Source organism: Neoarius graeffei, chromosome 14, assembly GCF_027579695.1.
Source record: "Neoarius graeffei isolate fNeoGra1 chromosome 14, fNeoGra1.pri, whole genome shotgun sequence".
NCBI lineage: Eukaryota > Metazoa > Chordata > Actinopteri > Siluriformes > Ariidae > Neoarius > Neoarius graeffei.
Genome location: NC_083582.1, coordinates 70,930,227 through 70,956,828, shown reverse-complemented (window position 1 = coordinate 70,956,828; position 26,602 = coordinate 70,930,227). Strand labels below are relative to the sequence as shown.

General features: G+C 41.1%; 1 protein-coding gene across 4 annotated transcripts in view; it reads left to right on the top strand.

The window, feature by feature from the left end:
* LOC132898581 (PH and SEC7 domain-containing protein 1-like) overlaps positions 1-26,602 on the top strand; it is a 164,690-nt gene that overhangs the window by 122,639 nt on the left and 15,449 nt on the right. For all 4 annotated transcript variants that reach the window (XM_060940291.1, XM_060940294.1, XM_060940292.1 and 1 more), the window contains 3 exons: positions 11,457-11,629; positions 16,455-16,525; positions 23,118-23,275. In XM_060940291.1, the coding sequence (XP_060796274.1) occupies positions 11,457-11,629; positions 16,455-16,525; positions 23,118-23,275 (402 nt within the window). The remainder of the gene's footprint in view (positions 1-11,456; positions 11,630-16,454; positions 16,526-23,117; positions 23,276-26,602) is intronic.

The following is a 26,602-nucleotide window of genomic DNA, read 5'->3' as shown; positions in this document are numbered from 1 at the left end:
CATATGCTCCCATCCAGATGATGTCTCTTTCAGGGAAGACCTTGCATTTTCCAACATGACAATGCCAAACCACATACTGCATCAATTGCAGCATCATGGCTGCGTAGAAGAAGGGTCCGGGTACTGAACTGGCCAGCCTGCAGTCCAGATCTTTCACCCATAGAAAACATTTGGCGCATCATAAAACAGAAGATACCACAAAAAAGACCTAAGACAGTTGAGCAACTAGAATCCTACATTAGACAAGAATGGGTTAACATTCCTATCCCTAAACTTGAGCAACTTGTCTCCTCAGTCCCCAGACGTTTACAGACTGTTGTAAAGAGAAAAGGGGATGTCTCACAGTGGTAAACATGGCCTTGTCCCAACTTTTTTGAGATGTGTTGTTGTCATGAAATTTAAAATCGCCTAATTTTTCTCTTTTTAAATGATACATTTTCTCAGTTTAAACATTTGATATGTCATCTATGTTCTATTCTGAATAAAATATGGAATTTTGAAACTTCCACATCATTGCATTCCGTTTTTATTTACAATTTGTACTTTGTCCCAACTTTTTTGGAATCGGGGTTGTACAAATACACACAATTATTACATGAGTGATGAGTGTCACAGTTATAAATAGTTGCAAGTTTATAATTACGTGATGGGATGATGAGTTATTTACAAGGCTCATGTCACCCCTGAAGTAGTCCAGAAACAAACATGACCGCATATGGATGAAGTTGCGGTGCGTACGTAGTGTTTCCACCTCTCAGCTCTCGGGTTCCAGTTCAAGCTGGAGCTCTGGGTTACTGACTGTCGATATAGACTCTTATGTGGTGTTCTTGTTTCTGTATGGATTTCCTTGAGGTACTTTGGTTTCCTCCTACCTCTTAAATGTACTAGTGTCCCATACACGGTATATTTCCACCGAACACCTTGTGTACCCAGGATGGGCTCTGCTTTCGCCAGAATAAAGTGTTCATGAATGTCAGTGATTTTGTATTTACTTCAGTGTCTTGCATTGTCTCCGGATCTCCATCTCAGTCAATTGTACATCTGTTGAGATGAGGACGAATGGTGTGTTTTAGGAAAAGGATTCTTCGCAAAATTCAAGCAAAACATCTCCAGAATCTTGCAGAATGAAGCCCATATCCAGATCTGACCCTGTTCTGATGGGCAAAATAGTATAATTAATAAAATAAAATAAATACACCGGTGTATATTTTGCGTTTATTCCTGTTAGATTAATGATATTTTGGAGGGATGTTCTGTTCTGTTCTCTGACTCACTGCCAGTTACGTACAGATCTTTGGCCAGAAGAGCTTTAGTGTTGTCTCGAATTTGCCAGAATTTCATTAATTTCTCCACCTCGTCCCAAGTGAATATGGAACAGATGAAGTTCTGCTCAGTGCCTGCTGCCGGTGGTATTTCTGTGACTCCTCTCATCTCTCGTGTGTATATTATCCTGTTGAGATTTTTATGTCAGCTTTTAATTGTTGCCCTCCATTTTTCACAGCTTGGCTAAATGTCATGGTTAAGTATCTCGTCTTAGCAGCTTAGGATCATTTGAAATGATGCATCAGTGCATGATGGCTGTGAAAATGGTAAATCTGTGATCTGGACAGAGAGGTGTATGAAAATTGGCACGTTTTAAGGTTTCGGAGTTCTAGCAGATTCCCCCGATATTAAGCCATAAGATCATTTTAAGCAATAATTTGGTGTAAAAGTTCTTGGATGTATTTAACAATGTGCAAATAACAGGCATGTAAGATTTTAATCGATTTTCGTACAACAGAAAATGTAGAACATCGTAATTCTAAGGGCTAAGCATGTCTAAAGATAGCAGTTTAACTAGGGTAAAGGGAAAGTGTGATTAGAAATGAAAGGGGATGGGTGTGTAAATGTGTGGGTTGTTTTGGGGTTTTTACCCCCCCTTTTGGTAGTGAATTTGGACGGCTGTTGTAAGACCTGTTCTTTTCATACGAGTGCACGCTACCGTATGGTGAGGTTCTGTGGGTGTGTGGATGCATCGGTGTGTGTGTTGTGTCCTCAATAACTGCCACACTCCTCCTTGCATGACATTATTAGTTCCTACTGAGTGCTATTCATTAATACACACTTCAGCCTCTGCCCTGGGTTTATCTTTCTTTATCTATTAATTAAGCACTGACTGGCTTTTTTCTGTGGTCTATCAGATATATTCCATTCAGCTAGCGTGATATTGAATGAGTCGAAGATGAGTAGCTGAATGGAATATATCTGATATACCATGAAAAAAAAGCCAGCCAATATTATTATTGTACGTACGTGTACACTTCTCTTTCAAAATTCTCTCAAAATCTTCTGTATTTAAAGCAGCAAACCTGGCGGCCATGTTTGTTTACAAATTGTCAGTCGCTCGCTAGCACGGAAGTTTTCCATCTCCGACATGTCGCATCATGTTGTCTTGACAACCGTGCAATATCGTAACCCATATTCAACGCTCATTCTCCATTGGGGAGAATGACGTCATACACGTCGGATAAGCGATGTGCTAACAATATTGCATGCTATCAAACCAAATGAATGAAACCTGCTAGAAGGGAATAGAACACGTTTTCATTCCATCGAAAAGGCGTCCCTGTATGTATAATCACCTATAATTCTCAGCAGTGATTGGCACAGGATCGGTTCACCAAACATGGCGTCTGATGGTGAAGTTTATACAGAAAGTTGACACGAGTCTATTATACTCATTTGGCTTTCAGCTTAGCATAAAATCTGGGCCTGGGCATAAATTGCTGGGTTTCACGTGACGTCACATCCGCCTCATTAGTTATTCAATACTTTAGCTGGTGGTCTACCAAAGCTCAGTTGACAGAGTTTGTATGGAGAACGTGCATTGCTCGCATGAAAAATGCCTTACGCTTGCATTGTTTTAGGTTGTTTGAATTGATCAAACCATGAAACTGATAAAAGTTTCTTCAGGGTTCACCGTGAACTAATAAAGGGTGAATGAACACAGGATTTCACAAAAAGACGTGGAGAAAGGTGGCTTTGGAACCTCTCACTGAAATCGAAGGGAGCCGAGTCGAAGCATGCTCGAGTTTGCAGTGATCACTTGGTGAAAGGTTTGTATTTCCCTCTCAGCTCTGGCCTTAGTGTTTTCCAAGTACTTTTTGTTGCTACATGTCGTTATTTTATGGCACTTTTTTTTTGTCACGAAGCGCTGAAGTCCCCAGCTGTTTCTTTGTTTACTCCTCACAGAGTCCATATGTATGAAGGTCGCAACAAAATTCTTCCCCAGCCGTACAGTTACAATGCGCCGTGATCACTTCTCCGTCTTGTTTAACTAAGATCCAGGTCTTTAAAGGGGTTTCTGATGATCTTTGTGAATGATTTACCTGAGAGATAAGAGCCAACACAAGTGAGAATCAACACAACTGTTTGTTTATACAACCCCGATTCCAAAAAAGTTGGGACAAAGTACAAATTGTAAATAAAAATGGAATGCAATAATTTACAAATCCTAAAAACTGATATTGTATTCACAATAGAACATAGACAACATATATGTCGAAAGTGAGACATTTTGAAATTTCATGCCAAATATTGGCTCATTTGAAATTTCATGACAGCAACACATCTCAAAAAAGTTGGGACAGGGGCAATAAGAGGCTGGAAAAGTTAAAGGTACAAAAAAGGAACAGCTGGAGGACCAAATTGCAACTCATTAGGTCAATTGGCAATAGGTCATTAACATGACTGGGTATAAAAAGAGCATCTTGGAGTGGCAGCGGCTCTCAGAAGTAAAGATGGGAAGAGGATCACCAATCCCCCTAATTCTGCGCCGACAAGTAGTGGAGCAATATCAGAAAGGAGTTCGACAGTGTAAAATTGCAAAGAGTTTGAACATATCATCATCTACAGTGCATAATATCATCAAAAGATTCAGAGAATCTGGAAGAATCTCTGTGTGTAAGGGTCAAGGCCGGAAAACCATACTGGGTGCCCATGATCTTCGGGCCCTTAGACGGCACTGCATCACATACAGGCATGCTTCTGTATTGGAAATCACAAAATGGGCTCAGGAATATTTCCAGAGAACATTATCTGTGAACACAATTCACCGTGCCATCCGCCGTTGCCAGCTAAAACTCTATAGTTCAAAGAAGAAGCCGTATCTAAACACGATCCAGAAGCGCAGACGTCTTCTCTGGGCCAAGGCTCATTTAAAATGGACTGTGGCAAAGTGGAAAACTGTTCTGTGGTCAGACGAATCAAAATTTGAAGTTCTTTATGGAAATCAGGGACGCCGTGTCATTCGGACTAAAGAGGAGAAGGACGACCCGAGTTGTTATCAGCGCTCAGTTCAGAAGCCTGCATCTCTGATGGTATGGGGTTGCATTAGTGCATGTGGCATGGGCAGCTTACACATCTGGAAAGACACCATCAATGCTGAAAGTTATATCCAGGTTCTAGAGCAACATATGCTCCCATCCAGACGACGTCTCTTTCAGGGAAGGCCTTGCATTTTCCAACATGACAATGCCAAACCACATACTGCATCAATTACAGCATCATGGCTGCGTAGAAGAAGGGTCCGGGTACTGAACTGGCCAGCCTGCAGTCCAGATCTTTCACCCATAGAAAACATTTGGCGCATCATAAAACGGAAGATACGACAAAAAAGACCTAAGACAGTTGAGCAACTAGAATCCTACATTAGACAAGAATGGGTTAACATTCCTATCCCTAAACTTGAGCAACTTGTCTCCTCAGTCCCCAGACGTTTACAGACTGTTGTAAAGAGAAAAGGGGATGTCTCACAGTGGGAAACATGGCCTTGTCCCAACTTTTTTGAGATGTGTTGTTGTCATGAAATTTAAAGTCACCTAATTTTTCTCTTTAAATGATAAATTTTCTCAGTTTAAACATTTGATATGTCATCTATGTTCTATTCCGAATAAAATATGGAATTTTGAAACTTCCACATCATTGCATTCCGTTTTTATTTACAATTTGTACTTTGTCCCAACTTTTTTGGAATCAGGGTTGTACTTCAACTTGCAGCACTTCGTTGTAAAGACACAAACGAAAAGCTTAAAAGAAAAATTCTTAGACGGGCAAAAACAATCCAGGATTCATTCGGCAGCGACTTGATAGCGAGGTCCTTTACCCAGCCACATACAAAAAAGTTGTAAGCCTCCATACTCTTCCACACTTTCATCTGTTTTGCGGTGTAGAAGGACGTCTGCAACACCAGATAGTTTGAGATGTCGGGGAACTCGACTGAAGGGTGATTTTCGAGATTGTATGACAAATCTTTCTTTCCCAGACTGTAGGGGTCGATTCCATTGCACATAGCAATCTTCTGAATAGATCTAAAGCGAGCCGTGGCTTCTAGATTATGAGCGTACTCTGATAAGTTATCGCTAGTTGTTTGCACTACAGCAGCTGTTTAGACCACCAGCTATTTCACTTCTAGTAAAGTCGCTAAGAAAAGTCATGTGACTGAAACCCAGCAGTTCAAAAAAATTGTGCATGGAAGGTCTGCGAATGTTGCCATAAACAGCCCATACCTCCTACTCTGTTTAACACTGGAATATTGGCTTGTTTCACCTGCTTAAGGAGGCATATCAGATCCTCGCTGGCCGTGCTGTGAAAATGAGCGTCTTCATGCCCAATTTGTTTCCAAATCTGTCATCACTCTTGAATATTTTCTATTGTGAAATACGATCATTAAAAAGCTCATCTCTGCTTTCCAAAGAAATGTATCTGGTTAAGATCTGTTCAGTACTTTGGGAGTAACAGCAGGTTGAATTTGGTACAACAAAGTAAAAGCTCTGCTCGCATGACGTTGGGAAACTGGCGGTGCTTTTCTTTTTGAGTCACGGGAAAGTGGTCAGGCGCTCCCCATTGGGTTCACACTGGGTTACTCGTGAATATCTCATCTCATCTCATTATCTCTAGCCGCTTTATCCTGTTCTACAGGGTCGCAGGCAAGCTGGAGCCTATCCCAGCTGACTACAGGCAAAAGGCGGGGTACACCCTGGACAAGTCGCCAGGTCATCACAGGGCTGACACAGACAACCATTCACACTCACATTCACACCTACGCTCAATTTAGAGTCACCAGTTAACCTAACCTGCATGTCTTTGGACTGTGGGGGAAACCGGAGCACCTGGAGGAAACCCATGCGGACACGGGGAGAACATGCAAACTCCACACAGAAAGGCCCTCGCCGGTCACGGGGCTCAAACCCGGACCTTCTTGCTGTGAGGCGACAGCGCTAACCACTACACCACCGTGCCGCCACTCGTGAATATCAATCAGATAACTTTTTTTTTTTTTTTTAAGTAGGGATGTTCTCTCACTCTCACGGTTTCTGATGAAGGATTCAGCAAAATTTTCCGTCTGCTAGTTTTGATGTTATGATGTTCACGTGAGACTTTGAAGTGAGCTTTACCTACTTTTTTTTTTTTTCCAAATCAAACTGATTCATGTAAATAAATAGCTATTTTAGAATATAACTGGAGTTGTTTTGATCAAAAATATTGAGATCTTGGTGATCGGAATGATATTTAAAAAAAAAACGGAAGTCAGAAACACGAGTGTCAATTTCAGTTCGGTTAAAGTGAATTGTTTATTGGATGTGGATCAGACAGGTTTTTTGAGGTTCGCCTTGAAAGCTATGAATATTAATTGAAATAATTTATATTCATTCATATAAACACTAGTAGGACCTACTTTTGAGAAATGCAAAGCCCTACAGAGCACAAAGAGGGGATTAGAAATGATCTTTTATTACTTTTTTTTTATTTTGATAGAGAATGGTAGCTGTGAATGACATTCAATGTTTGTTTATGCATATTTTATAATTGTAATTGTAATTAACATTGATTTCTCCTTCTTTGTGATGCATAAATGAGAGTTAAGATCAGCTTTATATTGCACAAATAAAGCCATTTGGTGAAACTTTGAAGAAGAGAGTGTACCGATTTAACATTTTTACCTAATTGGCATACATGATACTAATTAAATACTAATTTGCATAATTAATTTTTACTATGTATTCAGTATACAACCATCTATGTGCCTGCCAAGTTCCATGTATATATCTTGAAAAAAATTGTTATTAAGAGAAAAAAAAAAAACCATTTGATCTCATTGGTTAATAAGGCCCATTTTGGACCGTGTGATCCTCATACAGAATATTACGGCCGTTTTCTATAAAATTAAGCCGTTTCATCAATCTTTGATTTGTAATATCGCAAGAATGGCTAAACGTATTTTAATTCTGTAAAAAGTATGTTGTTCAGCATTCAGTTCTGAATCGAATTGAATTTTCACCTGATATGCGTACCTTTTGCTTGCGCAGGAATTTATGACCCTAATGAGAGAACCCTGTGTACTACACTGAAATCTTTTACCATTTTCCCCCTCTTCTCCCCCATTGTGCACAGCTGCATACAGGAATAATTTTGTACCTAGGAAAAAAAGCCTGTATGGTCAATAAACCTGTATATTATATTCAACATCAAACATTATATAACAGAACCTTTAGAGTTGCCTTGCGTTTTCTTTGTCTTACCATTCCTCATACACGTATCAGTCTTCCTCTCATTTTTTTTTCCATTGTGTGAGATAATGCTGGCAGTTACCAGGCAACAGACTTTAAGTTTTCCGCACATGCTCCGTCAGTCAGCTGTGTTTGTGTGTGCGGTTGACTACTGCACTTTTTCTCTCTCTGTTAGTGATGAAACTACTCAGAGTTCGCCCTCTAGTTAAGATCCATTTTAGCTTTTTTGGCCCACGCTTTGAGCTGTAAAGTGGCACAGTATTTCAGCAGAATTTATCTTATTGATTTTGACATGTTCACAGTGGATTATATAACACTCAAATGGTTTTATACAATCATTAAACTGCAGTGTTCTCACACTCCGTGTTTACACCATTCGGTATGTGTGTAACTGATTTGTGGCATCGTGTTGCAATTCCATCAAAGTCTGTTTGCTGATTCTTGCCCCTGAGCTTGAGGACTATTTTGTTTCCAAAAAAAAAAAAAAAACGCCCTAGTTTTAAGACTTTGGCGTTGTGCAAAGTTGCTCATGAATAAAGTGCTATATAGCAGGGCTTTCTCCAGAAAAAATATCAGAGTAGTGCTATTGATGCGGGGCCCGTCGGGCCGGCTGATGGGGGATCCGGGGGTATGCTCCCCTGTCTCATCTCACCTCATTATCTCTAGCTGCTTTATCCTGTTCTGCAGGGTCGCAGGCAAGCTGGAGCCTATCCCAGCTGACTACGGGCGAAAGGCAGGGTACACCCTGGACAAGTCGCCAGGTCATCACAGGGCTGACACACAGACACCGACAACCATTCACGCTCACATTCACACCTACGGTCAATTTAGAGTCACCAGTTAACCTAACCTGCATGTCTTTGGACTGTGGGGGAAACCGGAGCACCCGGAGGAAACCCACGCGGACACGGGGAGAACATGCAAACTCCACACAGAAAGGCCCTCACCGGCCACGGGGCTCGAACCTGGACCTTCTTGCTGTGAGGCGACAGCGCTAACCACTACACCACCGTGCCGCCCCATTCTCCCCTGTAAAATTTTGAAATTGGAGACTTCAAATGGTGCATTCTGGTGGCATCTAGGGCTGTTTTTAGGTACAATTCAACATCATTAAATTTGTTGTTTTGTACCTTGTCAAATATGCAAAGGGCAAAATTAGATTTGAAATGTAAAGTTAATTCAGAAAAATATTTAATTTTCTTGCACAACAAAAAAATGCATAATATTGAACGATACAGCAGCTGAAATTAGAATATTAACAAATACAGCTGTCAACTACAGACCTACTGTACAACCCAACAGACAAAAGTCACAGACAAAAGCCTGCAGTATTGCGCCAGGAACAGAATTGAGGTCAAATCAAGCAACAGCGCCATCTAGCGACCAGCGCCTAGAATGTGGTTTTATGTTTGGTTACGAATGGCAGTCAGTGCATGCAATGAAACCCTTTTTCACTTCTGGGTTGAGTTCCAGGATAGTCTAGACCTGTATTACAATATCTCCCTATTTCTTTAGTTATTACTCATTTTCAGAGGGGAATAGGAAATATTTAGGTGCGGAAAGTACTCTCCATTGTTCAATTTCATCTCATCTCATTATCTGTAGCCGCTTTATCCTGTTCTACAGGGTCGCAGGCAAGCTGGAGCCTATCCCAGCTGACTACGGGCGAAAGGCGGGATACACCCTGGACAAGTCGCCAGGTCATCACAGGGCTGACACATAGACACAGACAACCATTCACACTCACATTCACACCTACGGTCAATTTAGAGTCACCAGTTAACCTAACCTGCATGTCTTTGGACTGTGGGGGAAACCGGTGCACCCGGAGGAAACCCACGCAGACACGGGGAGAACATGCAAACTCCACACAGAAAGGCCTTCGCCGGCCACGGGGCTTGAACCCGGACCTTCTTGCTGTGAGGCGACAGCGCTAACCACTACACCACCGTACCGCCCATTGTTCAATTTATGGTATTTATTTATTTATTTATTTATTGGTGTGCAAGTGACAGTGCGGTGCTGATGTCGCGCAGAGCGCTGTGTAGCTGCGCTTTGGGGAAAGCCCTGTGTGTACCATTGAAGTATATCCAGAAATCATATGTTGACTCTGCATGGTGCTGAGAAACTCAAAACATACTTTTTCTAACCTCTACCTTGGACTATTCTAATGTGTTGCTGGCTGACTGCCTTTCTGCTTCTTTTAAGTAAAGCTTCAGTGATTTCGGTTCATATCCATCCCAGGAAGAGAGTACACCCAGTTCTGTAGGCAAGTTTAACATTTAAGTCCAAAATCTCTTTTTGATGTTCAAATATCTGAATGGTTTTGCTCTGGCATTTCTTGCTGGGCTTCTGAAGCAGTATAGCCCATCCATGAAATACCTCGTTTAGCCTTGACAGAATCTCCTAATCTTAGTGCCAAGTAACAGTTCAGCACAGCTTCAAAACTCAGTGTTTCAGAGAACATTTTGAACATTATTACTCTATAGTTGTTTTAAAAATACATATTAAAATATTACTTCTGTAGAATGACCAATTCTTTGTTGGCTTTTCTTATCGAAAGTACTTTTTAATGATTTAATGATCACCTCTGCCAGTTTTGTTGGAGGTGGTTATGTTCTTGCCGTTTGTTTGTTCCCAACATAACTCAAAAAGTAGTGAATGGATTTTGATGAAATTTGGTGGAAAGGTAAGCCATGAGCCAAGGAACAATTGCTTAGATTTTCATGCAAATCCAGATATGTATGTGAATCCAGGACCCAGATATGTATGCGGATCCAGGATTTCTTGGACTTTTCCCCAAGGTAACTTAAAAAGTAATGAACCGGTTTTGATGTAATTTGGTGGAAAGATGAGCCATGAGCCAAGGAAAAATTGCTTTAGATTTTGATGCAAATCCAGGTATGTATGTGGATCCAGGATATTTTTTTTTTTGCCTATTCCCAATGTAACTCAAGAAGTAACGAATGGATTTTGACGAAATTTGGTGTACAGCTTCAGTATTATCCTAGGTTCAAGTGATTTTTGATGTTATGTGGCTTGGTGGCGGTATACACTCTACCGAGTGCCCTTCTAGTTTTTTTTTCCCAAGTATTCATATTTAATTCATGAATTGTTTTAGATGATGTACTTTATCTAATGCTTGATGGTTTATTGGATAATTTATGAAGGATCTTCACACAAAAAGAGAACATGTTGACATGATCAGTCAAGGGTTTGGGGTCCCCCCCCCCCCAACCAAATTGTTTGTGGGATTGTTTACAAGAAGGAAATTACAGACTTATCATTCAAGTCATAATGTGCCAAACATCTGACCTTCTGCATTAGACCTTGAAGGGTTTCTTGAGAGAGATGAGCCAGACAATCTTTTTTTTTTTGGTTCTTTTTTTTGTGTGTGTGTGTGTAAATGATTAGGCTTGAAATCTTCTATATGTTAAGTAGTTTAAAATGTTGGACTCAAAATGACACTAGCCTTGATGATGATGAACTCTTCAAGAAAGTTTCAAGTTTTCTGTTAGTGTGTGAGTATCTACTGTCCCAGTGATGCAATCTTGCACACTATGGATTATCATCTCTGACACGCCAACAAGGGTTGTTTCAGAGAGCATAAAGTGAAGGGGGGACCACGATAGTTGGAAGAAGAGAAAGTATTACAGAGTCAACTTTTTAGAGACAGCAATCTGATATGAGAACAAGTCAGGAGAGCTCATTAGCAGGCACGATGCCATGCATTCAGCTGTGTGTGCTGTATAAAACAGGGACACAGAATAGGGCAGGAGAGCTTTATATTTAATTCACTAGTAATTAAATGTTCTCCCATACCCTAATTGATGGTCCCAAGGGCTTCGTTTTTGCTAAGAATTGGGTTTGTGTGTCTAAGCTAATGGGATTTTTATTTACGTTCTTTAGTGATGAAGAGGAGTTGCGCAAGTCGTTCTCGGAGTTGGGAGAGCACCGTGAAGACACAAACTCAAGAGCTATAAAGTGCACAGGGAGTGGGATAGTGCCAGCGTCTGGTGCACTTCTCTACAAGACGGGTTTTCTGGTGCGCAAAGTCCACGCTGACTGTGACGGCAAAAGAAGTACGTTTCATTATTTATTTATGGAATGAGGAATATCTTCAGGGAAGAACTGCATTCATTAAAATGGAGCTACACACACTGTAGGCACTAGAGGGTGCAAATCTCTCACTTTTTGTGAAGATGGGATTTTGGATTGAAGCCTCTAGTGGCCCAAGTCAACAGCTGTTTGTAATTTCCACATGTGTACCTCATTTGTTTCGTAAGGTTTTGCTCAATACAGTTATAATACAACCCCGATTCCAAAAAAGTTGGGACAAAGTACAAATTGTAAATAAAAACGGAATGCAATGATGTGGAAGTTTCAGAATTCCATATTTTATTCAGAAAAGAACATAGATGACATTAAATGTTTAAACTGAGAAAATGTATCATTTAAAGAGAAAAATTAGGTGATTTTAAATTTCATGACAACAACACATCTCAAAAAAGTTGGGACAAGGCCATGTTTACCACTGTGAGACATCCCCTTTTCTCTTTACAACAGTCTGTAAACGTCTGGGGACTGAGGAGACAAGTTGCTCAAGTTTAGGGATAGGAATGTTAACCCATTCTTGTCTAATGTAGGATTCTAGTTGCTCAACTGTCTTAGGTCTTTTTTGTCGTATCTTCCGTTTTATGATGCGCCAAATGTTTTCTATGGGTGAAAGAGCTGGACTGCAGGCTGGCCAGTTCAGTACCCGGACCCTTCTACGCAGCCATGATGCTGTAATTGATGCAGTATGTGGTTTGGCATTGTCATGTTGGAAAATGCAAGGTCTTCCCTGAAAGAGACGTCGTCTGGATGGGAGCATATGTTGCTCTAGAACCTGGATATACCTTTCAGCATTGATGGTGTCTTTCCAGATGTGTAAGCTGCCCATGCCACACGCACTAATGCAACCCCATACCATCAGAGATGCAGGCTTCTGAACTGAGCGCTGATAACAACTTGGGTCGTCCTTCTCCTCTTTAGTCCGAATGACACGGCGTCCCTGATTTCCATAAAGAACTTCAAATTTTGATTCGTCTGACCACAGAACAGTTTTCCACTTTGCCACAGTCCATTTTAAATGAGCCTTGGCCCAGAGAAGACGTCTGCGCTTCTGGATCATGTTTAGATACGGCTTCTTCTTTGAACTATAGAGTTTTAGCTGTAAATGGCGGATGGCACGGTGAATTGTGTTCACAAATAATGTTCTCTGGAAATATTCCTGAGCCCATTTTGTGATTTCCAATACAGAAGCATGCCTGTATGTGATGCAGTGCCGTCTAAGGGCCCGAAGATCACGGGCACTCAGTATGGTTTTCCGGCCTTGACCTTTACGCACAGAGATTCTTCCAGATTCTCTGAATCTTTTGATGATGCACTGTAGATGATGATATGTTCAAACTCTTTGCAATTTTACACTGTCGAACTCCTTTCTGATATTGCTCCACTATTTGTCGGTGCAGAATTAGGGGGATTGGTGATCCTCTTCCCATCTTTACTTCTGAGAGCCGCTGCCACTCCAAGATGCTCTTTTTATACCCAGTCATGTTAATGACCTATTGCCAATTGACCTAATGAGTTGCAATTTGGTCCTCCAGCTGTTCCTTTTTTGTACCTTTAACTTTTCCAGCCTCTTATTGCCCCTGTCCCAACTTTTTTGAGATGTGTTGCTGTCATGAAATTTCAAATGAGCCAATATTTGGCATGAAATTTCAAAATGTCTCACTTTCAACATTTGATATGTTGTCTATATTCTATTGTGAATACAATATCAGTTTTTGAGATTTGTAAATTATTGCATTCCATTTTTATTTACAATTTGTACTTTGTCCCAACTTTTTTTGGAATCGGGGTTGTAATTTAAAGCAGAAGCAATTTTCTAAGAAACGATTTTCGCACAAATAAGAATGAGTTGCATGGATTCTTGTTGCTTGAAGCGATGGTTTATTGGACTAAATACAACCTGATGATAAAGGACACAGTGTCCCTACTTACCGTAATTCCATGTGCTTCTATGCCAAGGTGTTTCCTGAAACAAGCCAGTTTTTCCTTTTACACTTTGCTCAGTCACCTTCACAAATCATGATAACCTCTCATGAACTCTGTAGATGTTCGTTCTGCTATAAATATTTAAACCGGACAATCAGGATCTTCTTGTTACTGTCTGCATCTGGCTTGCACATTAGAGATCTAGTGCCTGATAATTTAAAGCTGCTTTATGACTGTGTATCACAACAAAAATGAAATTCAGTTTCCCAGTTTAATATATTTACAGTGTCTTGCAAAAGTATTCATCCCCCTTGGTGTTTGTCCTGTTTTGTCGCATCATAAGCTGGAATTAAAATGGATTTTTGGAGGGTTAGCACCATTTGATTTACACAACATGCCTACAACTTTAAAGGTGATGATTTTTTTATTGATTATTTTCAGTGTGACACAAACAATTCAGATGAAAAAACAGAAATCTGGAGTGTGCATAGGTATCCACCCTTCCAAAGTCTATACTTTGTAGAGCCACCTTTTGCTCCAATTACAGCTGCAGATCTCTTGGGGTATGTCTCTATTAGCTTAGCACATCTAGCCACTGGGATTTTTGCCCATTCCTCAAGGCAAAACTGCTCCAACTCCTTCAAATTAGATGGGCTGCATTGGTGGACAGCAATCTTCAAGTTATGCCACAGATTCCCAGTTGGATTGAGGTCTGGGCTTTGATTAGGCCATAACAAGACACTTAAATGTTTCCCTTTAAACCACTCCAGTGTAGCTTTAGCAGTATGTTCAGGGTCATTGTCCTGCTGGAATGTCAACCTTTGTCACAGTCTCAAACCTCTGGCTGATTCAAACAGGTTTTCCTTCAGAATTGCCCTGTGTTTAGTGCCATCCATCTTTCCTTCAGTCCTGACCAGCTTTTCTGTCCCTACAGATGAAAAACTTCCCCACAACATGATGCTGCCACCACCATGCTTCACTATAGGAATGGTGTTCTCAGGGTGTTAGGTTTGCGCCACACATGGCATGATGGCCAAAAAGATTAATTTTAGTCTCATTTGGCCAGAGAATCATTTTCCATGTGTTTGGGGAGTCTGCCACATGCTGTTGGGCAAACTCCAAACATGTTTTAATTTTTTTTTTCTTTAAGCATTGCCCCCCCCCCCCCCCTTTTTTTTTTCTTCTCTGGCCACTCTTCCATAAAGCCCCGCTCTGTGGAGCGTACGGCTTAAAGTGGTCGTATGGACAGATACTCCCATCTCCGCTGTGGATCTTTGCAGCTCCTTCAGTGTTATCTTTGGTGTCTTTGTTGCATCTCTGATTAATGCCCTCCTTACCCGGTCTGTGAGTTTTGGTGGGCGGGGCCTTCTCTTGTCAGATTTGTAGTGGTGCCATATTCTTTCCATTTTGCTATAATGGATTTAATGGAGCTCCGTGGGATATTCAAAGTTCGGGATATTTTTATAACCCAACCCTGATCTATACTTCTCCACAACTTCGTCTCTGACCTGTTTGGAGGCTCCTTGGTTCTCGTGTTGCTTGCTTAGTAGTATAGCAGAGTCAGGGTCCTTCCAGAACAGGTTGATTTATACAGACATCATGTGACAGATCATGTGACACTTTGATTGCACACAGGTGGATCTTAATCAACTAATTATGTGACTTATGAAGTGAATTGGTTGGACCAGCTCTTATTTAGGAGTTTCATATGAAAGGGGGTGAATACTTATGCACACTCCAGATTTCTGTGGGGGGGTTTTGTCTTGTTTGTATCACAATAAAAAAATTTAAAAAAAAAAAAAAAAAAAAAACTATTTGCACCTTTAAAGTGGTCGGCATGTTGTGTAAATCAAATGGTGCTAACCCTCCAACAATCCATTTTAATTCCAGCTTGTAATGTGACAAAACAGGACAAACACCAAGGCAAGGCAAGTTTATTTATATAGCACATTTCATACACAATGGCAGTTCAATGTGCTTTACAGAAGTAAAAACAAAAACAGTATACAATGGAGAAATAAAATTACATAAAATAATTTTTTTATTCTAAAACAATTAATTAAAATAATTAAAAGAAAATAATAAGAATTAAACAATAGTAGAAATAAAATAAAGTAGAAATAGGAGGAGAAAAAAAAGGAAACCAGCAGAATAGAATAAAGAATAAAATAGAATAAAGTTAAAATTAAAGTAAATTTAAAACATGCAGAGAAAGTAAAAATTATAAAAAAAAAAAAAAAAGAAGACAATATTAATTATTTAACAGAAAGCATCTGAGAACAGCTTGGTCTTTAACCTAGATTTAAAACTGCCAACAGCAGGAGCGTTTTTAATGTCCTCTGGCAGTTGGTTCCATAGCTGTACTGCATAGTAGCTAAAAGCTGCTTCACCATACTTTGTTTTAACAACAGGTTTTAACAGTAAATTTTTCTGCTGCGATCTGGTAGATCTGATTGGGTTAGGCCGCTGCAACATATCAGAGAGGTAATTGGGCCCTGTACCATTTAGAGATTTGTACACCAGCAGCAATGCTTTAAAGTCAATTCTGTAGCTTACTGGAAGCCAGTGAAGGGACCTTAGAATTGGAGTAATGTGCTCTGTTCTTTTAGTTCGTGTGAGAACCCTAGCTGCTGCATTTTGAACCAGCTGAAGTCGTTTGATGGTCTTTTTTGGGGGGGATGAATACTTTTGCAAGACACTGTAAGATGCCCCACTAGTCTGTGTCCTGTCATTTTGAAGAAGCAAAAGGATTTTTTTTTTTTAATACACACACACACACACACACACACACACAGTTGTGGTCAGATATCTCTGTCAGGGTAAAACATGAACCTTTTTTTTTTTGTTTTGTTTTTTTGTGAATTGCAGCCCCACGAGGGAAGAGAGGTTGGAAGACCTTCTACGCCGTCCTGAAGGGTCTTATTCTTTACCTCCAGAAGGTGAGAAGACACACTTTCACTTTGCCAGTGTGATACAGCGCCGATAACATTCACTATCAGCACGTTGTGCAAGAAAGACTTTTTTCATGTACAAAACCCAAACAAATGCCAGGAATGTATTTTATCTGTCTTATCTTCACATTTTATTTATGGGAGAGTACAGGTCTGAATCTTACATCAGCACACAAATATTGTGCTGTATGATGATAACTGACCATGCTTTAGATTGCAGTTATTATGTTTCTGTCATAAACCATTAAAGCCTATTAGGATTCGGTATGCTAATGCAGGACATGAGTCAAGGTCAAGGGTTTATCAGGTGGAAATGTGTTCAGGATTTTGCCAGTTTGCCTAAAATAATTTGTTTTGTAATTAAGGAAAAGTGTAAGCTCTCCTGTGCTTTTTTTTTCCCCTCCCCCTATTCCTATATGCTAAAAATATTATTTTTATTCGAGCAGCAGCTACAATTATCGACAGTCCATAATTATCGACACCTTTTCAGATTTACCAATAAAAAACAAACTTACAAAGGTGAGTTTCAGTTACAACAGTTATTGGTTAATTAATCAACCGGAAGACCCGCCTCGCCCTTGGATCTTGTCATCTGATGATACAGTTCGTTACCTGAGATGGGTTTTGTTTTTTAGCACGATCAGCAGTTTGAGGAAAACCCGGATGTTATTATTGCAGGTAAGCGTGGTGGAAAGATCATGGACATGTTTTTACTGATCAAATTCACCGATATTTCATGATCTCCTCGTCGAAACCTACTTTGTTTCTTACTCCTTTCGTTTGACAGCTGCCATTTTGGATCTAAACGCACGTTTGAGAAGTCACATGTGTGAGGTGTCAATAATAGTGATCACTTTCACCGGTGTCCGACACCCTGTGGGATTAAGGGACATTTACAACTGTTATGGATCGATCTTTGTGTAACATTGTTGAAGTAGATGAAGTACTTATAAAAAAAAAAAAAAGTGGTGTTGTGATTTTTTTTTTTTTCTGATTCATAACAGAATGGAATGCTTTATAGAGTATTTTGGAATCCGAGTGCAGTAAATAGAATTAGACCAGAATTAAATTCCTAGCATATAAAAAATTACATGCTTGAAATATTCAAATTTTTCTATTCCATTCAGAAAAATATAATTTTTTTTTTTCAGTTTGTTGTAAATATCTACCACATATTACAATATCAGTAGACATTTTATATTTTGGTTTGAGGAATGACCTTTGACCTGGATCTTCATGTGTTTTACAATGTCAGTTTATTGGTAAATTACAAAATTAGAAATTAATACAAACAACGACGAATGATTAACAAAATGCGATCTACGAAAATACTTAGAAAGTGGAACGGAGAGATTTTCTGACGCAGGTTAAACATTTATCAGTTCATTTGTTTATAAACATTAGAATTACTTCATTTACATAAGCACAGACATCAATATATTTATATAAAATATATTTTGTACTAAATATAAGTCAATGTAAAACAAATTTTAAATAAAAACTGTTTTGTTAACTTAATACTACATACCGACATTATTATTATTATTATTATTATTTTTAATCAATAATCATCTATCAATAATTGTGGAGCGATGTTGATCTGATTCGCAAAGTAATCAGGAATCAATTCATTTTTTTTCCAGTGGAAGTTTGAGGAATTATTCATGCACAATTTATGTATTGAAATTCTCTTCTGCTTTTGCAACAGCCAAATCGTTAAGGTGTGTCTAACTGTAGCCACCACTCTATATATTATTCTGAGTAGAGTGATTTTTCATTAACCCTTGAAATCTAAGTTAATCCTTTTTTGCTTACTGTATTTCAGTGGTAGATTTTTTTTTTTCCCCCCTCTAGCACTTTTCTAATCCGCTGACATGATTGGTCGGACCTGTGTTCTTCACTTTTATTCGTAGTTATACTTTATTTCATGGGTTGATGTAAACCACTCTACTAACTTGCGTGTTTTTCATATTTTATTTTGCATTACTTTTTTAATTAATTAATTTTTTTGAGGACCCTTCTCTCAGTCACTTCTGTGACGTTGGCATCCTCAATAAAGATTAGAAAACACACTATAAATTTCCATAGCTACGCTGATGACACAATGACGTATTTCTATCGAGCAAAATTTAATGTATGAGCAACTAATATATATAAAAATAAGGCAAGACAGAAATACTTTCCGTTGGCCCTCAACCCAAAAAGAGATTCCTTGTCTAAAAGATTTGGGAATCGTGGTCATCAGATAAAAGATGAAGTTACAAGCTTGGGTGTAATTCAAGACTCAGACTTAAGATTATGTTACTATAAATTCCTAGAGCCGCTTTTCATCTTTTAGATGGCATCACCAGGCTCAGAACTCAGACGTTTAAAAAAAAAATTTAATTCACACATTAGCAGGGTGACGGTGTTTTTCCACTTGAGAAATATTGTCAAAGTACGCTCATTTATAACCGAAACTGATCCATGCTTTTGTTAATTAATTTACAATTAATCCAGAATGCCGCAGTAAGACTTTTAACAAAAGCAAAGAGAAGCGAGCACATTACTCCTGTTCTAGCCACACTCCGTTGGCTTCCTGTATCTTTTCGAGTTAATTTTAAAGTCCTTCTGCTTGTCTGTAAAGCTCTAAATGACAACACGCCCTCTGATCTCACAGAGTCTTTATTTTATGTCCCAAAATGAACCCTTAGTTCCTCCATAACTGGTTTACTAAGGGTTCCTCCACAACTGGTTTACTAAGGGTTCCTCCACAACTAGTGGCTCATTCTGTGGCTAGGATGGCGCTAGTCAACAGCAGGTCGGTGGTGAACAAAACTTTTATACTGGTAGTCAGCTGGGATAGGCTCCAGCTTGCCTGCGACCCTGTAGAAGGATAAAGCGGCTAGAGATGATGAGATGAGATAAGTCGGGTTGTTGTTCAGGCTTTTTGGACTTGTATCATTTTTATTGTTAGAACTTTGTACAGTACATTGGATTGACAGAACATTGAATTACATTCGACTAGAATCAGCATTCAATATTGGTAAGTTACCGTCCTGTTCTTAACTTTTTGTAAAATCTATAATTGTTCCTATGTGTATGTATTATTATAATAATAATAATGGCTTTGGGCGGCACGGTGGTGTAGTGGTTAGCGCTGTCGCCTCACAGCAAGAAGGTCCGGGTTCGAGCCTCGTGGCCGGCGAGGGCCTTTCTGTGTGGAGTTTGCATGTTCTCCCCGTGTCCGCGTGGGTTTCCTCCGGGTGCTCCGGTTTCCCCCACAGTCCAAAGACATGCAGGTTAGGTTAACTGGTGACTCTAAATTGACCGTAGGTGTGAATGTGAGTGTGAATGGTTGTCTGTGTCTGTGTCAGCCCTGTGATGACCTGGCGACTTGTCCAGGGTGTACCCCGCCTTTCACCCGTAGTCAGCTGGGATAGGCTCCAGCTTGCCTGCGACCCTGTAGAACAGGATAAAGCGGCTGGAGATAATGAGATGAGATGGGAGACTTTTTCTCCCGTCATGATCTGGACTTACTGTTCCTAACTGAGACCTGGATCGCTGCTGGAGTTGGTGAGTCTTCTGCCTTTGGTGAACTGTGCCCGACAAACTGTTCCTTCATTAGCACTCCAAGGCGCATTGGAAGAGGATTGCGAGTAGCTCGTTTACAAAAATGTCTTCAAAATACAGTCGCTTCCTGTAGAGACATTTTCTACTTTTGAACTTCAGTGCATAACAGTGGAATCTAAAACCAACCCGTTGGTGTGTGTATTGATGTACAGACCCCCAAAGCCAGATAAAGATTTTATTGCTGAATTCTCAGGCTTGCTTTCTTATGTGTCAGTGCATGACCGGTTATTAATATTGGGTGATTTTTAATATTCATGTTTGCTGCCCAGACAAACCCTTAGTAAGGGAATTCTGTGATGTATTGGATTCTTTTGGCTTCACTCAACACATCGATCAACCCACCCATACACTGGGCCACACCCTTGACCTCATTTTGTCATACTGTATGGTTTCACTGTAGATAACATTATTATTGAGGAGGCTACTTCCTCTGACCACACACCTATCCTATTCAACACAATCTTTCCCAATCCTATGCAGACAGTCGGAGCTCTTGGTCACTACTCTAGATGCATGAACTCACTCACTACAGCTCAGTTCTCAGACTGTTTTCTCAGTAAGGCTATTGCTACTACTTTGTCTACAGTTGCATCTGCCTTATCTTGCCCAGATGAACTGATTGCTTTATTCCATTCCTCCTGCACATCTGTTCTTGATTTAGTGGCTCCTCTCAGTTTCAGACGACCACATTTCAAATCTCAGGTCAGATTAGATGAAGCTACCCGCTCTCTTAGGCAGGCCTGCCGGAGAGCTGAAAGAAAATGGAGGAAAGATGGTCTCACTATCTCCTTCGAAATCTTTAAATCTTCACGAAAATCCTTTCAGGCAGCTGCCAAAGCTGCCAGAGCTAAATATTTACCTGATATTATTAATCGGCACTCCAACAGACCTAAAACTCTGTTTAACACCATAAACTCAATCATAAACCCAGCACTCTCACCAGCTCCTATCACCACCAATACTGATGCTTGTGAGAAATTCTTGGAATTTTTCATTGGCAAGATTGAGAATATCAGAGCTCAGTTCCCCCTCCCACCGCCAACCCCCCTTTATGTCTCCCCTGGCCCTATACCTAGTTTCAGTCAATTTCATAATATTCCCCTTGCAGATTTGAAGGACCTAGTCCTACGCATGAAACCAACCTCCTCTCCTGGTGATGCTGTCCCCTCTCATATTATTAAAGAAGCTTTTGATGTAGTTGGTCCCTCCATACAGGCAATTATTAATTCGTGTCTGTCATCTGGTGTTCCTGCGTGTTTTAAGCATGCGGTTGTCCAACCCCTGCTTAAAAAGCATAACCTGGATGGTAAATGCTTGAGTAATTACCGCCCTATCTCTAAGCTCCCTTTCATTTCCAAGGTGCTGGAGAAAGTCGTGCTGTCCCAGCTGCTTCCCTTCCTGTCTGAGCACAACATTCTAGAGCCATTCCAGTCAGGTTTTAGAGCACTCCACAGTACTGAAACGGCTCTGCTCAAAGTGACTAACGATCTACTGCTCACTCTAGACTCAGGCGAGAATGCAGTTTTGGTCCTATTGGACCTTAGTGCGGCCTTTGATACTGTGGACCATGATATCCTCCTCTCTCGTCTTGAGGAGTGGGTAGGCATTAATGGGACAGCACTGCATTGGTTCAGAGCCTATCTAAAACGCAGAACCTTTTCTGTATCTCTCGGTCATTTCTCCTCTTCCTCAGTCCCAGTCTCCTATGGGGTCCCACAGGGCTCTATTTTGGGTCCAGTACTCTTCTGTTTGTATATGCTCCCTCTAGGTAACATTATTAGAAAGTATGATATCTCCTTTCACGTCTATGCAGATTATACATAACTGTACCTCCCCTTCAAATCTAGGGATTCCATACAGCCACTATTGGATTGTCTTGAGGACATTAAGTGCTGGATGACCAACAACTTCCTCCAGCTAAATAACGACAAAACTGAGGTTATTATTTTTGGTCCTCCCAAATCTAGATCCTCAGCGGCTGACAAGCTTGCTCATCTCTCTCCATACGTTAAGTCATATGCTAAAAACCTAGGTGTCACTCCTGATTCAGAACTCTGCTTTAAAAAGCAGATTAGTACTGTTTATTAAAGGAACAGTCCACCGTACTTCCATAATGAAATATGCTCTTATCTGAATTGAGACGAGCTGCTCCGTACCTGTCCGAGCTTTGCGCGACCTCCCAGTCAGTCAGACGCGCGGTCACTCCTGTTAGCAATGTAGCTAGGCTCAGTATGGCCAATGGTATTTTTTGGGGCTGTAGTTAGATGCGACCAAACTCTTCCGCGTTTTTCCTGTTTACATAGGTTTATATGACCAGTGATATGAAACAAGTTCAGTTACACAAATTGAAACGTAGCGATTTTCTATGCTATGGAAAGTCCGCACTATAATGACAGGCGTACTAACACCTTCTGCGCGCTTCGGCAGCGCATTGATACGGAGCTCAGATATCAATGCGCTGCCGCATTGATATCTGAACAAATCTGTACTAGATAGATAGATGGATAGATAGATGTAGTCAATAAAAAAGATAAACATATCTATACAAGAACTGCTTTAAAAAAAAATGTAATTCTATGCATCTAGGGTGTGACCTATGATAAAGCATGATGATCAGTCAGTGGGTTATTGCACAGTGATAAGTGAATGTATTGTACAATTAGGTGTGATAATTGCACATTTGCCCGTGTTGACCGAGTGGAGTTGAGCAAGAGCAATATAAACAAATCTTTTCCACTGTCGTCAGGACTTTTTTTTCTTTCCTTCCATTTTGTCACTGTTGTCTTTTCAAGATTTTATCATGATGTCCACTTTTATATTTTTTGTCTCCTTTTAGTACATCTTTAATTTGCATATTTGAATAATCTTTGAGCTACAGTCTCTGTATAAAAAGTGCTATAGAAATAACATTTATTTTTTTCACCTTTCAAGAGTTTATTATTTAACAGAGGATTTCTTTCTGTTCCAGGGCGAGTATCGACCTGATAAGCAGCTTTCTGAAGAAGATCTGAAGAATGCCGTGTCTATCCACCACTCACTGGCTATTAGAGCTGCTGATTATCACAAGCGGCCCAACGTGTTCTACCTGCGCACGGCTGACTGGAGGGTCTACCTCTTCCAAGCTCCGTGAGTACCACACGTAGAACATCATCTCTCCATCCTGGTGTTCTCCTAGGGCATTTACAGTACGTGTCCGCTTATAAATTTGGCCACAGCCAACTGCAATGCATGTTTCTGCTCACCAGCAGGGGGCACTTCAGTCAAAATACTGTTTTTAAAAAAAAAAAACTCTGAATGAGGTGGTGTGTCCAAACTTTTAACCAGTACCGTATGACTTTATTTTATGCTTAATAAAAGCCCACTTTATTTTTTTCATAGTTGAATCTCATTGTTCATGAATGTGCCGAGTTACATGACACAGCTAAAGTAGAACTCCTCCAGTTCTCACACTGGTCCTCCATCTGAAGGACTTTGTGCGAATAAATGAGGATTCTGTCTCCAAATTTATCCAACACCTACTCACGTCAGTCTCCCCAAAGAGCTCTTAGTCAACAATCAAGCCTAGCACATTAATCCCTTCAATGCCCTTGGACGAGTCACATACATCATGAAATCTTTTACCGCTGTGCCTTATGACGGAAGAATGTTTTAGGCATTGATATGTGCCACTGTGAAGTAAAGGTAATGTGCCATGTAAGGTACATAAAAGGAGGTGTTTATGACGAGTAGCGTACATCATAAGGTACACAGCGGTAAAAGATTTCATGACATACGTGCCTCGTCCAAGGGCATTGAAGGGGTTAAACCCAGATATTTTTGCAATAATGCCAGCATGCCATCTAGTGCACAGGCCTGCAGGCTAAATCAAGCATGTGACCACATTTTCTTTGAACGGCCCCATTGTAGACCCTCGTTCCACACATGCCACCGGAATGCAGATGCAGATTAAACTCAACAGATATCTACTGTGCGAGATTCCACTCGGAGCAGGATACAACAGCTCAGATATGCATCTGATGTCTAATTTCAGTGTCTTTTTGTTTTGTTTTTAAATCCAAAAACATCCATCCATTATGTGTTGCCGCTTATCCTGTCCTACAGGGTCGCAGGCAAGCTGGAGCCTATCCCAGCTAACTATAGACGCTTTTCAGTCACGTGACCTTCGTAAACACGACCGCCATTTTGGACATGTAGTGGACTTTGGCTCGAATCAGTTTGAATGCGAGGAAGGCGACAAACTAAAAACATAAAAGAAAAAGGAGCGAGATGCAGAAAACACCTTCACTATCCAGCGACGTAGGGCATTTACAGGGCGAGCAGAGGGAGAGATATTTGCAAAAATTGAGGTTAGCAGGCTTAGAGAACGACGTTTACCTGCTTCCACCAGGGTTGTTCACTGACGTACGGAAGTACACGAAGCCCTTGTCTTTACCTGACTTCGGCCCACATGATCTGTATACCTATGTCATTAAAAACCCATCGCCATACACATACACGCCAACGTCCGAGGTTCTGGAGCGCGCTCCGGCTTGCTCCAGGAGTGCTCCGGCCGAGGTTCCGGAGGGCGCTCCGGCTTGCTCCAGGAGTGCTCCGGCCGAGGTTCCGGAGGGCGCTCCGGCTTGCTCCAGGAGTGCTCCGGCCGAGGTTCCGGAGGGCGCTCCGGCCTGCTCCAGGAGTGCTCCGGCCGAGGTTCCGGAGGGCGCTCCGGCTTGCTCCAAGAGTACTCCGGCCGAGGTTACGGAGCGCGCTCCGGCTTGCTCTGGAGCAAGCCGGAGCGCGCTGCTTAATTTGAGGGCAACCTCGGCCGGAGTACTCTGGGAGCAAGCCGGCGCGCGCTGCTTAATTTGAGGGGAACCTCAGCCGGAGCACTCCGGGAGCAAGCCGGCGCGCGCTGCTTAATTTGAGGGGAACCTCGGCCGGAGCACTCCGAGAGCAAGCCGGCGCCCGCGGCTTAATTTGAGGGGAACCTCGGCCGGAGCACTCCGGGAGCAAGCCGGCGCGCGCTGCTTAATTTGAGGGAGAGCAAGCCGGAGCGCGCTCCGGAACCTCGGACGTTGGCTCCGGCAGCTATTTATACTGGATCCGGTGTAAATAGCTGCCGGATCATAATTACAGTAAACTAGTAAATACAGTAAAGGAAAAACTTGAGACTGAAAGGTTTTAACAGTCATCCAAATGACTGAATGTAAACATACCAGCTACTATGTTGTTGACATTAGCTAGTCAACAATAGCTACTACAGAAGAACAAAGAGGTTACAATGGGTTATTTTAGCCTATTTGGTTACACACTCGCCGCCACAGAATGTTAACAGCAATGTAATGCCTTTTCTGGCTAATTTTATTCGTCTTACCTCCAACAAAGTGGTCACTACACAAGCGTTGGTATGCCGAGGGCTGCCAATCTGTTAATGGCCGCTATCCATCTTCTCCGTCAGGATCCGATAAAATGATAAACCTTGCCTTGTGTGTTGATGGTTACTACATCCAGGTGCACAACAATATAGTGGCATGATGCAAGTCTTGCTGAAAGTAAAAACTTTCTTTGCTGCCGTTCCTCAATGTTGGCTGTGGTAAACTACTGGTAGTACACGTCCAAAATGGCGGCCGCGTTTGTCGTGACGTCACGTGAAAAGGGTCCATAGGCGAAAGGCGGGGTACACCCTGGACAAGTCGCCAGGTTATCGCAGGGCTGACACATAGAGACAACCATTCACACTCACATTCACACCTATGGTCAATTTAGAGTCACCAGTTAGCCTAACCTGCATGTCTTTGGACTGTGGGGGAAACCGGAGCACCCGGAGGAAACCCACACAGACATGGGGAGAACATGCAAACTCCACACAGAAAGACCCTTGTCGGCTGCTGGGCTCGAACCTGGACCTTCTTGCTGTGAGGCGACAGCACTAACCACTACACCACCATGCCACCCCAATCCAAAAACATGTTGATAAAAAAAAAAAGAAATATGAACTCGAGTGATAAGGCGACATATGCTCTAAGCAGAGACGAACCTGTTTTTCTTATGTTTTATCTATTTTTGATATTTAGAAAATATTTTTTAACTTTAATTAGTATAATAACTTTTAGCTTTTTTTCCCAGAAAAATGTACCTCGACTTAGAGTCGAGGTTATTAGTGTTAAACGAGAAGTTATAACAAAACGCATCTGGAAAAATCCCAAGGGAGTCTGGAGCCAGATTCGTGACGTTACCTGCGGAAGCGCCAGCAGGCTGCGAGAGCTTTGCACGGTTTCAGTGCACAGCCTGTGTAGACCAAGCGCTCCCATTTCTCTCTCATTGTCCGGTCTTTTGGGAAACGATGAGTACTAATCCCATCAAGATTGGTGTTGCTACACCCTCCTACGATACATCTGTTAACCATTTTAATAATTACGCGATAACGTTGAAGAAATTTGCAGAAAACCACCAGGTCGTTTTCTCATAAACAAA